Genomic DNA, 18,535 nt, shown 5'->3' with positions numbered 1-18,535 from the left:
ACACCTAAACAATAAACAACAAATCAAGGCACCTGAACCAGAATTCTGACTCAGCTATTTACTACCTGCGTGACCTTGCTATGTCATCTCTCTAGGTGTCCAAGTTTCCTCAGCTCTAAAATGAGAATTAGACTAAATGACCTCAAAGGTCCCTTTCAGCTCTGAGTCTTGAAAAAAATAAAGGTGGGGGAAAGGGAGAAATGTACATGACAACTTTAAAAGGAATAGCAAATTATATATATCAGATTGGCAGTTTAAGGTGCAATCTTTTATTATTATTATTATTATTATTGTTATACTATGTTATAGAAATGCAGTTTAAGGTACAATCTTTTTCTTTTAATTATACTATGTTATAAAAATGTTTTTTATCCCATAAACTAAAAATAAAATAAATTAAAATTTTTAAAAAGCTCTAAATCCTATGGTTCTACATAATTTCAACCCCCAATACGACCAATTTTTATACTTTGAGAGGCAGTGTGGCACGATGTATATGGAGCTGGACATGGAGATAGTGAAACATGGATTACTGCAAATCCTCCTCCCTCTCCACCCCACCCCTTTTCACACACACACACACACACACACACACACACACACACACACACACAGACTATATGACCCTGGGCCTCTAAACTTCTCAGTGCCCCCAGGCAACTTTTTAAATTGCATAATGCCTATCAGTGTGAAATGAACTTCCTTACTGGGAATTCCCTAAATCAATGAAATCATCTGACTGGAAAAAAAAATAACAGCATCCTCCTTGCAACACAATATTACCACAGGAAGTAAATACACCTACACAGTCATGTAAAAACACACACCAGACAGCAACTGCATTGGAGCTATTTATACTAATGAAATCACATTATTAGAATTAATTCGTTATAATGCATACAATGACAGGAATCTCTAGGTTGAACTAAACAGTACTATCTACTAAGCTAGCTTATACTAAAGATGTTTTGTGGGCCATATAGACAGAACCTACCCTCCTCTGTGATGGCGTTGATTATGTATGGAGATCTTATATGGAAGTGCCCTTTCACCCAGGTTTTCCAAACTTCTCACTACTGCGCCTTTATCCATTAGGGCTTGTATCGTGCGCTTCAGGGCAGTGGCGGTCTCTTGCTGTTAAGTTTTAGAAGAAGACAGAAACACAGTTTACTGCTTCTATCAGAAGTAGCACAAGAAACTTCTTAAACACTGACATATCTATCCCAATAGATACATATACCAATGGATATACAACCAATGTAACAACACAAGGCTTTGAGTTATGCTAAAATAAAATGACTCAGAATATGAAGGAATAGTTCCCGAATTTCTCTAATGAAATTTGCATATATAACCAAAGAATAGTTACGCATTTGAACATCAGAAATCTTTCCACAAATCCTAATGAAAAACTTCTAATGTGTTCAGCAAATATGTTGAGTTCTGAGATGCATAATAAGAACAAAAAAATTTTATATATATATTTTAACAAGCTGGCAACTTTTAAAAATACCCATAAAAATATCATTTTTGATAGATCATGGTGTAACTTCAAATTTATTACCTTATAATAGAAAAGAAGCATATTATATAGAAATCGGGGATGATTAGAGAAGACAACAATTCTGGTTGACCATAGTCCCTTGGATTGGTAGCCATACTCTACATTTTGGTTTTAGTTTTGCCTTTCTCTGTGATAATTCTAAGTGAAGTATTTTTAGCCAGAAAGTTGGTATATTCTTTGTAAAATCAGACCTTATGAGTCAGGGATTTTTTTAAAACTTTCATTTTATCTAGATCTATGATTCTATAATCCTATGATCTCTAACTGGAAAAGGGGAAATAAAATACTTAATACACCAAAAATAAGGAAACAATCAAAACATATTTTCTTGTTTTATTTCCTAAATATAAAGGTTAATTCAAGGACTAATGCACTTGCATGGCACAATTAGTATCTTGAGATTTCAGGTTATCCAAAGAGTATGAAAAGAAAAACCTTGTAAAGAGATTTTTAAAAAATATACTAGAGCAACTCATTATGCTTAGACTAAAAAAAAAAAAAAGAAAAGAAAAAACAGTCTAGGATTTATGACAACTTTGAAATGTTAAACAGGCACACCATATGGTCAATGCCAAGATTGTAGATAATGGCCTGCCAATTAAAAGGGAAGAAAAAGAACTGCTAAAAAGAATGAGTTGCTAAAAAACAAACACTCAAAATATGCTACAAAAGCAATGTCCAATATACAGAGAGGAAACTCATAAGGCAATCCTATACAGTAGATAGCACAAGTATCATTACTTCCATTTTATAAAGGAATTGAGCCTTGAGAAGTGAAATGACCTACCAGAAAAGCCAGCAAAGTAACTGCTAGAACCAATGTTTCAGCCTAGATATTATCATTCTAAGTTCAGTGCTTGGTTGTAATATACCTCAAAAACTTTCATTAAAATTATTTTGGTTGAATCTGGAGAGCAATTTGGAAGTATGCCCAAACTGTGTATACCCTTTGATCCAGCAATGCCACTATTAGGTGCATATCCCAAAGATATTTTTTTAAAAGGGGCGGGGGAGAGGGGAGAGGGGAGGACCTACTTGTACAAAAATATTTAAAGCAGCTCTTTTTGTAGTTGCTACGAATTGGAAATAGAGAAGATGCCCATCAACTGGGGAATGGCTGAACAAATTGTGGTATATGATTGTGATGGAATATTACTGTGCTACAAGAAATGACAAGCAGGATGATTTCAGAGAAATCTGCAAAGATTTACAAGAACTGATGCAAAGTGAAGTGAGCAAAACCAGAAAAACATTTTACCCAGTAACAGTAACATTATATGATAAAGAACTGTAAATGACTATTCTCAGCAATACAATAATCCAAGACACTCCAAAAGGACTCATGATGAAACATGTGATCTGCCTTCAGAGAAAGAACTAATATTGGAATACAGACTGAAGCACAGTATTGTTCTCTTTCTTTCCTTCCTTTTCTTTCATTCTTTTTTTTTAATCTTCTTGTACAAAATGGCTAATATGGAAATGTTTTACATGATTGCACATGTATAACCTATATTGGATTACTTACCAGTTTAGGGTAGCATAAGGCGGGGAAGAGAAGGAAGGAGGGATAGAATTTGGAGCTCAAAATAAAAAAAAAACCCAAATGTTAAAAATTGTTTAACAAGTAATTGGGGAAAAACAAAATATTATTAAAAATTTTTTTAATTATTTTTTGTTGACAGTCTTGAGGCTAACAATTTCTTTTCAATCAAACCATATGAGGATCAGTTGAAAGAACTGGTAATATTTAGCCTAGAAGATGGAGGCAAGAGGGAATGAGGAATATGATAGCAGGCTTCAAGAACGTGAAAGACTGTCATATGGAAAAAGGATTAGATTTGTTCTCCTTAGCCCCACAATGTAAGACTAGGAGTAACAGAAATTGTAAAGAGGTATTTTTAGGCATGATATAAGAAAAAAATCCCTCACAAAATGAAAGCTAGCCAAAGTGGGTTCTCTGCACTGGAATTTTTCAATCAAAGGCTGACTAATCACTTGTCAGGCATGTCTCAAGAGAGGTTTCTTGCTCAGATATGGATCAAAATAAATGGTGTCTCAGATTCCATAACCATATTCTTCACTAGTTTGTTTTTGGGTGCAGTAGAGGATATAGGCGGTGATGCCTAACAAGATATATGATAGAGGCAGGTTGTGTGGAAGAAATGAATTAGCATTTCCTCATTTCCCACCTGGCTGCATGATTTTGGCATTTCTCTGACCTTGCCCTCACACTGGGCATTTCCCCACCCACCCCCACTCCCTTTTCAGGTTCCTTGTGTATGCTGTCTTCCTCCTTCACACTGTAAGTTCCTCAAGAGCAAGGAGCTGTCTTTCTTTTTTTTATATTTGTATCCATAGCACTTAGCACAGTGCCTGGCACACAGTAGGCACTTAATAAATGTTGACTGACTATAGACTACTGAATTAGACTGTGAATTCCTGGCACCATACCTCCACAAATACATGGTCTTGTGCATCAAAACACCCTGGCTAATTCTTCTAAGTTTTAAATTGCCAAATTTAGAACACACCACCAACCACCAGTCAATGGCTATACATCTCCTTGTAATAACACCACACAGAGCTACGAGATCTGAAGAAGTTGCTTACTGAAAAGTAAGATTATATAGTGAAAAAGACATTGAATTTGAAATTAGAGGAACAATGCTAGAATGTCAGCTCCCATATTTAATTACTTATGCAAGCTTGGACAAGTAAATGGGCTTTACTTTTCTCATCTATAAAAATTAGCAACTGCAGTAGTTGACTTTTTTTAGTTGAAAATTTAATTATTTTATTATTTAATATTTTATTTTTCAATACTGATTTCCACAAGATTTTGAGTTACAAATTTTCTCCCCATTTCTATCCTCCCCCCCACTCCAAGATGGCATATATTCTGATTGCCCCATTCCCCAGTCAACCCTCTCTTGTCACCCCACTCCGCCCCCTCATCCTCTTTCCCCTTACTTTCATGTAGGGCAGGATAGATTTCTATGCCCCATTCCCTATATACCTTATTTCTCAGTTGCTGCAAAAATAACTTTTTCTTTTGAGCATCTGCTTTTAAAACTTTGAATTCCAAATTCTTTCCCCTCTTTCCTTCCCACCCACCCTCCCTAAGAAGACAAGCAATTCAACATAGGCCACACATGTATCACTGTGTAAAACACTTCTACAATATTCATGTTGTGAAAGCCTAACTATATTTTCCTCCATCCTATCCTGTCCCCCTTTATTCATTTTTCTCCCTTGACCCTGGCCCTTTTCTAAAGTGTTAGCTTTTCATTACCTTCTCCCCCTATCTGCCCTCCCTTCTATCACTCCCCCTTTTTTATCCCCTTCCCCCTACTTTCCTGTGGGGTAAGACACCCAATTGAGTGTGTATGTTATTCCCTCAAGTCAAATCCAATGACAGCAAGATTCACTCTTTCCCCTCACCTGCCCCCTCTTCCCTTCCTACAGAACTGCTTTTTCTTGCTACTTTTGTGAGATAATTTACCCCATTCTATCTCTCCCTTTCTCCCTCTCAGTATATTCCTCTCTTACTGCTTAATTTTACTTTATTTTTTAGATATCATCCCTTCATATTCAACTCATCCTGTGGCCTCTGTCTATAAACATATATATATATATATACACACACAAACACACACACACATATGTATATGTATATGTATATGTATGTATGTATATTCTCTTCAACTACCCTAATACTGAGAAAGGTTTCATGATTACACACATCATCTTTCCATGTAGGAATGTAAACAAAACAGCTCAACTTTAGTAAGTCCCTTATGATTTTTCTTTCTTGTTTACCTTTTCATGCTGCTCTTGATTCTTGTGTTTGAAAGTCAAATTTTCTATTCAGCTCTGGTTTTTCATTGAGAAAGATTGAAAGTCCTCTATTTTATTGAAAATCCAAATTTTGCCTTGGAGCATTATACTCAGTTTTGTTGGGTAGGTGATTCTTAGTTTTAATCCTAGCTCCTTTGACCTCTGGAATATCATATTACAAGCCCTTCCATCCCTTAATGTAGAAGTCTCTAGATCTTGTGTTATCCTGATTGTGTTTCCACAACTCAAATTGTTTCTTTCTGGATGCTTGAAGTATTTTCTCCTTGACCTGGGAACTCTGCAATTTCGCAACAATGTTCCTAGGAGTTTTCTTTTTCAAGAGGCGATCGGTGGATTCTTTCATTTTCTATTTTACCCTCTGGTTCTAGAATATCAGGGCAGTTGTCCTTGATAATTTCTTGAAAGATGATGTCTAGGCTCTTTTTTGGATCATGGCTTTCAGGTAGTCCAATCATTTTTAAATGATCTCTCCTGGATCTATTCCCCAGGTCAGTGGTTTTTCCCCTGAGATATTTCACATGTCTTCCACTTTTTCATTCCTTTGGTTCTGTTTTAGAATATCTTAATTTCTCATATAAGTCACTAGCTTCCACTTGCTCCAATCTAATTTTTAAGGTGGTATTTTCTTTAGTGGTCTTTTGGACCTCCTTTTCCATTTGGCTAATTCTGCCTTAAGGCATTCTTCTCCTCATTTGCTTTTTGGAGCTCATTTCCCATTTGGGTTAGTCTATTTTTAAGGTGTTATTTTCTTAAGTTTTTTTGGGGGTTCTCCTTTATCAAGTCATTGACTTGTTTTTCATAGTTTTTTTGCATCACTCTCATTTCTCTTCCCAATTTTTCCTCTACGTCTCTTACTTGCTTTTCCAGATCCTTTTTCAGCTCTTCCGTGGCCTGAGACCAATCCAAATTTTTCTTGGAGGTTTTTAAGTCTTTGACTTTGTTGACTTCCTCTGGCTATATGTTTTGATCTTCTGTCACCAAAGAAGATTCTGGAGTCTGAGTCTGCATCCTTTATTGCTGCCTGGCCATGTTCCCAGCCAACTGCTTGACTTTTGAGCTTTTTGTCAGGGTATGACTGCTTGTAGAGAGTGCTTTGTCCCAAGCTTTAGGGGCTGTACTGCTTTTTTCAGAGCTACTTTTACTCCACTGTCACTGCAAGCTCTTCCACAGCAGCGCTCCTCCTCCCCCAAGAAGGGTCAACCAGGATTATGACCCAGATCCAAGCAGGGCAAAGCAAGCCCTGCACTCCAGCTCTGGTCTGCTGCTTGATTCCTCTGGAAGCAGCTGACACTGGAGCTCTGGAAGCAGCTGCAGGAGCTTCCTGCTGCTGCTGCCACCACTGCCACACCCCCTCTGCCACCCCACCCCAGGGCTGGGGCCTGACCACTTTCTAACCCAATCTAGCAGTTTTCCCACTAACCTGCTCCTTGGTCTTTGGCATTTGTGGGTTGAGAAGTCTGGTAACTGCCATAGCTCAATGCATGGCCCTAAAGCCTGCTCCAGGCTGACCCCCAGTCTGGTCTGTCCTTGCTGGGCTGCACTCCACTCCCAGCACTGCGTGATAGACCCTTCCCTGCGACCATACAGACCATCGTGGACTGGAGACCTGCTTCCCTCTGGTATTTTGTGGGTTCTGCAGCTCTAGAATTTGTTCAGAGCCATTTTTTACAGGTGTTTGGAGGGATCTGGAGGAGAGCTTAAGCAAGTCCCTGCTTTCCAGCTGCCATCTTGGCTCCGCCCCAGTAGTTGACTTTTAAAACCCATTCAAGCTCTAAATCTATGATCTTACAATCCTAATACTTCTAATTGTCATCATCTAGACCAGTGTTCTTAACCTGGGGTCTGTGAATTTTTTCTTTAAAAATAACTGTATTTTAGTTATTCAGTTATATATTTTACTCTATTAATTTAAAAACCTTATTCTGAAAAGGGATCCACAGACTTCACCAGAATGCCAAAGGGATTCATGAAACAAAAAAGATTAAAAACCCCTGGTCTACACTTCTAGGGCTGTATCCAAAAGAGATCATAAAAATGGGAAAAGGACCCACATGTACAAAAATATTTATAGCAGCTCTTTTTGTGGCAGCCAAAAAATGGAAACTGAGGGGATGCCTTTGACTGGGGAATGCCTGAACAAGTTGTGGTATATGAATGTAATGGAATACTATTTTACTATAAGAAATGATGAACAGGCAGACTTCAGAAAAACCTGAAAAAACTTATATGAATTCTTCTGAGTGAGGGGAACCGAACCAGGAGAACACTGTACACAGTAACAGCCACAGTGTTCGATGACTGACTTTAATAGACTTAGCTCTTCTCAGCAATGGAAGGACCTAAAACAACTCCAAAAGACTCATGATGGAAAAAGCCACCTACATGCAGAGAAAGAAATATGAAGTCTGAATGTAGATCAAAGCATATTATTTGCTCTCTTTTTTTGATTTGTTTTGTTTTTTCTTTCTCATGGTTCCTCCCATTCATTCTTTTATATAACATGACTAATGTGAAGATAGGTTTAAAAAACAATAATATCAAAAGTCAGAAAAGGTGTGGGTTTTGGTGAAAGGATAAAGTAATGAAATCTCTATTGAACATCACAACTCATTTATTTCTGCTCATTCTGTGAGATTCTAATAGGGCCCATCATTTAACATTGATTGTTTTCCAGAAATATGAGATAAATAATTTATGCAAGTTTAAAACAAAGCAAAACAAAACCCTGGTCTATATGTCACCCTGGAACATTTACTCATACTTTCCTTAGCTGCAATGTAATAAGGGTGCAAATTTCTGTCTCAAAGTTTTCTGATCCCTGTGATTCAGAACATTGCCACTATTTATTCATATATTCCTTACTTCTCCAGGAAACTTCTAGGCTCACTCAACAACCTTCCATATTTTCAGGCTTATTCCATGGTTCCTAGCTCATTCCTCTTTCTTTCTCAGTAAATTCAGTATCTGGTTCCCAGTGTTCTGTTCTATCCCAACTTCTGTCCTCATACTTGAGGACCTAAAATACTCATTTTAGAGATGAGAAAACTAAGGCCCATAGAGGTTAAGTGATTTGCCCAAAGTCACTGCTGGGATTCAGGCCCCAGACTCAAAACTCCCAAAGTCCTCACTCCAAATCAAATGTCTTAATGCCTATCAGGTTGGTAAAATGCAACTTGGGATTTGAACTCAATCATCTCTAAGATCTCTGTGTAACAGAACTTCCCAATTCTAAGGTCCTGTCTATCTCTAAATCTATGCTCCTATACCTCGTAAGTTATCCAAAAAAGTGGGGGGCATTTAAAAACTACTTTTCTTAGAATGTTTTTTTAATGCCCACTTCTGGACCAAGCACTACTTAACCATTGTTGTCAAGAATTTAGATGTCAGATTAAAGAGAGAAGCCAATTATAGTCGCAACTCACTTGAGAATTAAAGAATAGGAAGAAAAAAAAGATGCTTGGTCAATTGGAGAAGCAATAATTAGCCAAGGAGAATAAGCCTCAGTTGGGACATGACAAAAGAAATTTAAGGAAGAAAGATAAGCAATCATGTCTGAGCATGTATTTGAGTATCTAAAAAGGTATTATGCTCTCTGTCTTAAGTGATGCTAAGCATCTAAGAAGGTAACCAACCTCTGGATCCTTTTGGAATGTCAGCAGTAGAGAGCTTTGTGCAAGCTGAACTTCTATATGGGGGCAGAATGTTGTATAGTCATTCTACATGACTGCTTTATCAGGTCAGTTTTGCTTAACTGTTTTTCTTTGTTATGAGGATTTCAATAGGGGGAGTATATTGGGAAATGGCATTTAAAAAAGGGAGCAATAAAACTTAAAAAACAAACCTCAATGCTCTGCTATAGTTAGTGGATTATTTACCCCACATTCGAAATACCAACTAAACTAGTAGATATTACACACACACACACACACACACACACACACACAGAGACAGAGAGTGTGTGTGTGATATGTACAATATACTGAGGAAAAGTCTAATATAGCAAAAGAGGGGGTTTTTAAAGAGCTTTTTTATTGTATACTCTGAAAATCCACGAATTCCTTTTAAAAAATCACCTTTTTTTTTTTAAAAAGAATAAAGATGGACTATACAACTGGTTGATAGATCAGATTTCTGAAGTGGCCATTTCATTTTTTAAACAAAGAGAGGCCAAAGTAATATTAATTGAAATAGAATAAGTCATTTCTACAATCCTGAATAAAAATAATTTTGTAAAAACTCCTCTAAATTCTTCCCTGGAAATCATTTTCTTCTTTTTAGCATAAAAAGAGTTGTATACTTTTAATATACTTACAACTGGAGGGAGGAAAAGAAAGAATTATATAGAAGAGGCTTGGCTACAGGGGGAAGATGCTGATCAAAGTGAAGATGCTGACAAGAAAGGAAATTGAGATCGACATTGAACCCACAGACAAGGTGGAATGGATCAAAGAGTGGGTGGAAGAGAAAGAAGGAATTCCCCCACAGGAGCGGCGACTCATCTACAGAGGCAAACAGATGAACGACAAGAAGACAGTTGCTGATTACAAGATTCAAGGTGGCTCAGTACTCCATTTGGTGTTGGCTCTCCGTGGGGGAGGTGGCTTTGGGTGGTGATGGACCTCCTCTACTTTATCCCCTTACCGCATCACTCATAATGATGCACCTTACACCCTTCCACTTTCTGAAACAACAGAACCACCACCTTCTCCCCAGGACAGACACCCAGGTATTTCTGTCTGTTGCTGGGAGGTCTGTGAGGACCCCAGAGTCCAGCCCTCGGGGCCTGCAGAGCCCTTTGCTAGCTGTTGGTTTTTAGTTTGTGGTCTCGCATGCCCATTCCTCATGACTGTGTCCTGGTTGTTAATAAAGACGTTTCCCAGCCTCCTGGAATGTTTCCTCAACTGTGCTCAAATGTAAAAAAAATTTTTTTTAAATTTTAAAAAGTAAGAAAAAGAAAGAATTATAGAAACAATCTCTTCAAGTACTATTTAAGCTCCGATATTGAACATCTGCAATGTTAAGCCCTAAGAACTAATTGCACAAAACTAAAAAAAAATACCTCCCTCCTTACTTCATCTTATTTTCCAAAGATTTTAGGTTTGAAATGGAAGAGATCTTACTGATCACATAACCCTAATCCTCCCATTTTATAAATGAGGAAACAGATCCATAAAGGTGAAGACTTTCCCAAGCTCACACAGGGTAGTACATAGCAGAAAAGGGATTCATGCTCATGTTCAGACATTAAATCCAGTGCTAATCTTCCCCAATGCCACGGTTTTAAATAGTGTAGGGGCAGGGGAGGGGGAGAAAACACATAGTATCAGATTCTCTGTCATCAAATGCCCTATTTTCTTGCATCATAAGGGTAACTGATGCTATTTCTAATGATAGCACATGGAACAGAGGTAAAGACAGTATACCCTTTCTCCGAGTTGGCAACGTTACATACATTTGGAAAGAATTTGTAACGTCCTTCCAGCAAAAGTATCCACTGCTGCCAGTGTTAGCACTGCTCCAAGCTCAGAACGATTTGCCCTATAATCTTAGCAATTACTCCAGATGCTCTGTTCTATTTCCTGTTGATTTACTCCTTCCACCCTTGGTTCTGATTTGCCTCCATTCTAACATTTCAAGCCTATTTATGAACTGCTGTATCTGCTCATTTTCAGACTATTTTGGACGGAGATAAACTCCTAGATCCCATCTCTCCCTCAACTATCTGCCAGTAGGTGTCTGTGCGCCTATGACGTACCAGGTGCCTTGGCCATCACCTTAGAAGATTCAACACTGTCCTTGCCACTAGATAGGATGAAACTGGACAAGACTTCCCCAACCTTTTCAATACTTTAAATGGTACAAGTTAAAACCATGATGACATCTTTAATGTAAAACACTTAAGAACAGGATAAAGGAAAACCAATATACAACCCATCTACTCAGCTAGTAGCCAAATAACAGAAAAATAAGAAATAAGATAAAAAGGTATGGATGGATTGTGATAGGTACCACTGGACAGAATATCCATTTAGAAAAAATTCACATATCCACTGAAGTATCAAAGCAATAATCCTTCATATGCCTAGCACAAAGCCTTGCATAAAAATAGGAGCTTCATAAATGCTTACTGAATTATTGTAACAAATTGCTGAATATCTTAATGCCTGTAGGTTAGAGGACCTCATCTGATTAAGAGTTTAGAAAGGAATTTTGGCAACCATCATAAAAGCTTTATCTCTTGTATTATCCCTCAATATTAACATTCTCTTAACAAGAATATATACAAATTTATATTGCAATCCCAACAGGTTACAAGTAGGCAATGTTATTGCACCCACTAGAAATAACAACAAAGATTTAGGCATAGTACCATTCTAGGACCTTTCCAAATGCAGTAAACCCCTTTACTGGTAGATTTCCACTTATATCCTCCCCCTCAAACATACATAAGACAGAGGAAGAAAAAAGGAAAGGAAAAGGAGATTGGCAGGAGGCCTGGTTACTATGGTAGCAAGTAAATTAAATGCCAGAGCAAGTGAAACTGATAGATGGAAGGAAAAAACAGGTAAATATTTAAAAAAAAACCCAAAGCTACCTTTCTGACTCATCTCTTCATCTAATTTTGCTCCCTGTCTCCTTGCAGCCCCACCCTTCAAATTTCAACCCCCTCATCCCCACACCTTCCTATGGAGGAGGGGAAATATTAGGGATTGTTCTTCTTGGTAGAGATTAACCACAACAAGATTTTGATGACAGAACTGGCAATACAGACAAAAGGTTTAAAAGAAAATCTGCCCTGGCGAATCTCAAAGAAAATTTAAAATTTGACTACAAGCAGTAAAAGCAAGTTGTTGAAGGGTCAGGAAAACAGGGAATTGAAAGACATAGGTCGATCAGAGTAAAAAACATATACTTCAGTGGGATGTTCAGATTTGATTTTTTTGTAGAAAAAAAAAGATCAAGGGGGCACACATCTACCTCTCCTTGGTAGTGAGAAGATATAGATCAGAGAAGACTGTTGATGTGTTGATTTCCAAACTACAAAAGCCTACCTAAGGAATACTAGAATGAGACTCTCAGAATTCAGAGTTTATCATATCGACAGAAATAGAATATAACTGTTACAATGTTTTCATCTGACTGGAGTAGATCAAAGGCTCACACACAGAGATGTAACTGAACTTTCTAGATTTCCCTTCTTAACCTAATATTCCTTTGTGTATACTCATCTGCATCCATGTAGTATTTCCCAGTATAAGGCAGGCAACTCAGTGCCAGGTACAATGCGTTGAACATAGTAAGCACTCAATGTCTGTTGAATTGCACTGAACTCTATAAATAGAGGGAGAGTGTTTATTCAATATTCTATACTTGACATTACATTTCCATACATCTAGTGATCATTTCACAAGTGCTAGTTGAATGAATGACTGGGAAACACAGATTAACTGATGCCAACATACTTGGGTCTAATTTCCAAAACTCAAAGGACATCAGTTACCTTCATTAATAGAAAAAGAAGGGGCTGGGAGAAGTCATGGGTATAAATTGCTAATCGTATTCAATTAGATAACTAGAACATAGCATTCCCAAGACAACACTGGCTTCGTTCAAGGGACCTGGGCACTAATCAATGTTAGACAAGACATTTAATCTCTCTGGGCCCGGCTTCCTCATCTGGGAAGCGAGGAAGTTGGAGAAGATGCTCTTAGAGTTGCCTTTCCACCTGTACATGCTATGCTACAGAAAAAAAAAAAAGAATTTTGCTATGCAAAAAAAAGGAGATAAGACCAGTAATATATTGGGAATGGGAAGACAAGAATGGAGGTAAAAAGGGAAGGGAAAAATATAAGGGCACATTTTAGATGCTCACATATTCACCCTGGGTTATCTGAGCGCAAATAGAACCATTCAATGTAGTGGAGGAATTTATGAATTTCTTATCTATCCTACTATTAGCATCTATGGCTTGAAATAAATTGAGAGTCAACCTAAAGAGCAGAACCATCAAAAGCAAGAAACAGGAAGAAAATTACCAAGGGACAAGGAGTTCTGGGAATCAATGAATAGGAGAAAATATGGATTAAGAACTATAGTATACATTTATGTCACATAATCTCAAATGGGCTCTCACTGCAACAAAGTAATCTTACAATTCCCTAATCAATTCACTATCCTACTCATCACAGTGGCTGTTCCAAACCATCATATTTCTCTTCGAGCTTCCCAGGTCACAACCTCTCAGTTGAAGACATTACCTCATACCTCACTGAAAAGATTGAGACTATTCTCCAAGAAAATTACTCCTCTTCTAACCCTTCTCACCTCACATCACTGAGCATCTTCCCTCACCCTTCCCTCTCACATGAAGTACCTTAAGTTCTCTCAGTTATGCAGGAATCCATTCCAAGTCCTCATTAATCTTAGTGCCTTCCCTTATCTTCAATTGATCATATATATTTGTACATAGATCTCTGCAGGTTATCCTCCCTCCTAGACTATGAGCTCCATGAGAACAGGGGCTGTCTTTTTACCTTTCTTTGGATCCCATGCATTAGCACAGTGCCTGGCTCAAACTAAGCTCTTAAATGCTAATTGATTATACCCTCCTCCCAGCCAAGGCCAATCCCTCTACAAATATCCTTGATCTCATCCCAACCTGTCTTCTCCTGCAGATTTTCTCTTCTACAATCCCCTCTATCAACTTCAGTCTCTTCCTATCTACTGACTACCCTGCAACCGACAAACATGACCAGGTCTTTCTACCCTTAACACTCGATTCTGACCACCCCTATCTCTGCTGCCCTTTGTGACTAATCCACCAACATGAAAGGTTTCATAAAGCCTTTTTCTAGCTAGCTAGTTAGCTAGCTATAGTCCATGGCAACCAGTTACTACCACTAAGGCAATATGCTTCCATCCTAAAAACACCTAAAAGCTTTACCTTGAGACTGCTCTAAATTCTGACTATATGTTCTTGTAATTTTTTGTTTTAAGAATACACATTGGGGCTAGGGGAGGGCAGGTAGGTAGTGTAGGGGATAGAGCCCTGGCCCTGGGGTCAGGAGGACCTTTGTTCAAATTTGACCTCAGACCCTTACTAGCTGTGTGACCTTGGGCAAGTCACCCAACCCCAACTGCCATCCCCACCTAAAAACAAATAAAAAAAAATACACACATGGCACTGATCCTCACTGTTTGATATTAGCACAGAAATCCAGGGTTGTAGAAGAGAAAAACATTACACTTGGGAGTCAGTCATGAAGACTGGGGTTCATACTCCATTTGAATAGGTTTGTGACTTGGCACGAATCACTTCTGTTTCTTTGGGCCTCAGTCTTCTCAGCTGTGTTTTTTTTTTAAGTGGGGAGAATGGGATAAGGGAAAGAAAAATGGAAAGAAGAGAAGATACATGCTTGTTGACTGAAAAAACAAATTTTAAGAATTATTAAATGTTACTAAAGACAACTTTTACTGTATCACGTAGGATCACAGATCCGGTGCTAGAAGAGAATTTTAACTATGTAGTCCTCAATACTCATTTTATAGATGAAGTTACTGAGTCTGCTCCAAGGGTACACAGGTAAAAGAGTGGGGAACAGACCCTGGATTTGGGATAAGTCCTGTCACTGACATCTAGGGCTATTTCTACCCTACCATTCTGCCTCTTAAGTTTTGCAGACATTTATGTACGTATATGTGTGTGTAACTGTACCTACATATATGTATATGTGTGTATATGTACATACATACACATATATGTACATACACACACATATATGTTACAGGTTTCACAATGTGACTCCCCTATCAAGAAAATTAAGAGTACAAGAAAAAGCTGGTAATAGCCTGAACTAAGGTTGTGGCTATCTAAGGGGAGGGAACATAAGAGGGGTATCGTGAAGGATTGGATGTGGGTGAGTAGACATGTGTTAGAAATATGGCTAAGGTACAGCAGTGTAATCTGAGAGTGGGAGATTAGAGCTGAGGGAGGTAGATCCCCCCGGGTGAAAAAGCAACAGCAGTAACAGTAGCCACTGAGGTCAAAAAGGATGAGGATTAAGAAAAGGTCACTGGATTTGGTAATTGAAGACATCACTGGTAAGAGTAATCGTGAAGATAAATAAGAAAGGCACTGCCCTCAGAAGCTTACCATCTAATTAGGGAGAAAAGATATATGTAGATATATGTACACAAATACACATACACACACACACACACACGCACACGTACACGTACACACAATAAAAAGAATGCAATTCAAGGCACTGTGAAGCATGAAGGGCTTTAGAAGGGGGAAAGGGATGACGGTGTTGTGGATAATGAAGAACATGGCCTTTGATCTAGGCTTTAAAAAATCTCACTGTTTAATGGTTTTGTTCTGATTTTTGGTTGTTGTTTTATAATGTTTCCATATGGTGCCACCCTCTAATGGGCATGATGTTTATTCATTCAAAGAAATAAACCAGCAGGTTTCAGGGGTCAAAAAAAAAAAAGACCAAAAAGCTTGGTGGAAGAATAACACAAATACTTGATGAAGGGAAGAATGGGTATTTTTAGCCTGGATAATTCTCTGACTGGAACAAAGTATGGAAAAGGTGTATCTTACTGAAAAAATATAACTGCCAATCATTTCCTTCAACGATTTATCAACTAGAGAATGGCTGTTATTCTCATAAATGTGGATCAGTTTCATATCTATCTCTATCAATTTATCCATCATCTATCTCTATTAATCAATCTATCTATGTATCTCTACAGGGAAGGGAGGTAGGGAAACAGGAATCCCCCCTACAACATAATGTGTCCTTTATCAGAGAAACTTGCTTCAAAGATTTTTCCCCAATTAATGGTTTCCTTTCTAATGTTAATTAGCTATATTTGGCTTGTTTGTATAAAAAAGGTTTAATTTTATGTAGTCAAAATTTTCCAGGTTTTGCTCTGTTATCCCATCACATTTAGTAATGAACATTTCTCCCTAAACGTAGACAGGAAAGGCAATTTCTTCCTATTTGCCATTTCTACCAATTTTTTCCTTTTCTCTAATTTGATTTATATACAGGTCGTGCATCCATTTTGGAGCTTACCTAGGTAAAAGGTGTAAAGTATTGGTAAACCTAATTTCTGCCAGACTTGGTGTGCAAATACTGAGTCCTGACTTAAGTAAATGGAGCCCTTGTTTTACAGAACACTAGAACAATAGGTTCCTTTGTTTCTGTATGCTATAGATTAATCTATTCCCCTGAGTGATTTTTTTAAATTTTTTTTTATTTTTAGTTTACCACACACGGTTCTACATAATTTTGAGTTCTAGATTTTTCCCCCCTCCCTCCAACCTCCCTCCCCAAGACGGCATGGAATCTCATATAACTACCATGTATAACTTCGCATTGAATTAATTTATACACTAGTCAAGTTGTGCAGAATTATGACCAATGGAATGAATCATGAGAAAGAAGAAACAGAACCAAAAAAAAAACCCCAAAAACAAAAGAGAAGAAAAAAGGCAAGCATGTAGTATGCCTCAATCTGCATTCAAACTTCACAGTTCTTTCTCTGGGTGTAGATAGCATTCTCCATCGTGAGTCCTTTGGAGTCGTCCTTGCACCTTGTGTTGCTAGGAGAGCGAAGTCTGTCAGGGTTGGTCCTCACGAAATCCATATATCTGTGGTTGTGTACAATGTTCTCCTGGCTCTGCTCCGCTCACTCAGCATTATGTCATGTAGGTTTTTCCAGGTTGTTATGAAGTCCGTATCATCCCCATTTCTTATGGCACAATAGTATTCCATTACCTTCATATACCACAGCTTGTTCAGACATTCCCCAATTGATGGGCATCCCTTTGATTTCCAATTCTTGGCTACCACAAAAAGAGCTGCTATAAATATCTTTGTACATATGGGTCCCTTCCACTCTTGTGTGATTTCTTTGGGATACAACCCTAGAAGTGGTATTGCTGGGTCAAAGGGTATGAACATTCCTATGGCTCTTTGGGCGCAGTTCCAAATTACTCTCCAAAATGGCTGGATCATCTCACAACTCCACTAGCAATGTAACAATGTTCCAATTTTCCCACATCCTCTCCAGCATTTATCATCCTCCTGCTTTGTTATTTTAGCCAATCTGACAGGAGAGATGTAGTATCTAAGAGTTGTTTTGATTTGCATTTCTCTAATCAGTAGTGATCCAGAGCATTTTTTCATATGCCTATAGATAGCTTTAATTTCTTCCTCTGAAAACTGCCTGTTCATATCCTTTGACCATTTCTCAATTGGGGGATGCCTTGTATTCCTATATATTTGGCTCAGTTCCCTGTATATTTTAGAAATGAGGCCTTTATCAGAGATACTAGTTGTAAAGATTTTCTCCCAATTTTCTGCTTCCCTCCTAATTTTTGTTGCATTGGCTTTTTTTGTACAAAAACATTTCAATTTAACATAATCAAAATTATCCACTTTGCATTTTGTAATGCTCTCTATCTCTTGTTGGGTCATGAATTCTTTTCTTTTCCATAAATCTGATAAGTAAACTATTCCTTGCTCTCCCAAATTACTTATAGTATCAGCTTTTACTCCTAAATCATGAACACATTTTGACTTTATTCTGGTATATGGTGTAAGATATTGGTCTATGCCCAGTTTCTGCCCTACCATTTTCCAATTTTCCCAACAGTTTTTGTGAAATAGTGAATTCTTAGCCCAGAAGCTGGCCTCTTTGGGTTTATCAAAGAGTAGATTGCTATAGTCGTTGACTTCTCCATCTTGTGTACCTATCCTATTCCACTGATCCACACCTCTGTTTCTTAGCCAGTACCAGGTAGTTTTGATGACTGCTGCTCTGCAGCACAGTTTAATATCTGGTATGGCTAGGCCACCTGCTCTAGCATTTCTTTTCATTAATACCCTAGATATTCTAGACCTCTTGTTTTTCCAGATGAATTTTGTTATTATTTTGTCCAGCTCAGTAAAATAATTTTTTGGTAGTTCGATTGGTATGGCACTGAATAGATAGATTAATTCAGGTAAAATTGTCATTTTTATTATATTAGTTCGGCCTAACCATGAGCAACTGATATTTTTCCATTTATTTAGATCTGACTTTATTCGCGTG

At 37.8% G+C, this 18,535-nt stretch overlaps 2 protein-coding genes across 2 annotated transcripts in view; one reads left to right on the top strand and one right to left on the bottom strand.

Annotated features, from left to right (window-relative positions):
• Nucleotides 1-18,535, bottom strand: part of MRPS6 (mitochondrial ribosomal protein S6) — an 88,529-nt gene that overhangs the window by 21,943 nt on the left and 48,051 nt on the right. Inside the window, exon 2 of the mRNA XM_036744483.1 lies at nt 995-1,134. Within this exon, the coding sequence (XP_036600378.1) occupies nt 995-1,134 (140 nt within the window). The remainder of the gene's footprint in view (nt 1-994; nt 1,135-18,535) is intronic.
• LOC118840187 (NEDD8-like) lies at nt 9,794-10,039 on the top strand. The gene has a single exon (XM_036747678.1). The coding sequence runs from the start codon at nt 9,794-9,796 to the stop codon at nt 10,037-10,039; it is 246 nt and encodes an 81-aa protein (XP_036603573.1).

Source organism: Trichosurus vulpecula, chromosome 2, assembly GCF_011100635.1.
Source record: "Trichosurus vulpecula isolate mTriVul1 chromosome 2, mTriVul1.pri, whole genome shotgun sequence".
Classification (NCBI taxonomy): domain Eukaryota; kingdom Metazoa; phylum Chordata; class Mammalia; order Diprotodontia; family Phalangeridae; genus Trichosurus; species Trichosurus vulpecula.
The sequence above is the reverse complement of the archived record's forward strand: the minus strand, read 5'-3'. Positions and strand labels throughout refer to the sequence as shown.

Excerpts from the sequence above, each read along its gene's own strand:
- LOC118840187 (XM_036747678.1), top strand. The coding sequence starts at position 9,794 with ATGCTGATCAAAGTGAAGATGCTGACAAGAAAGGAAATTGAGATCGAC.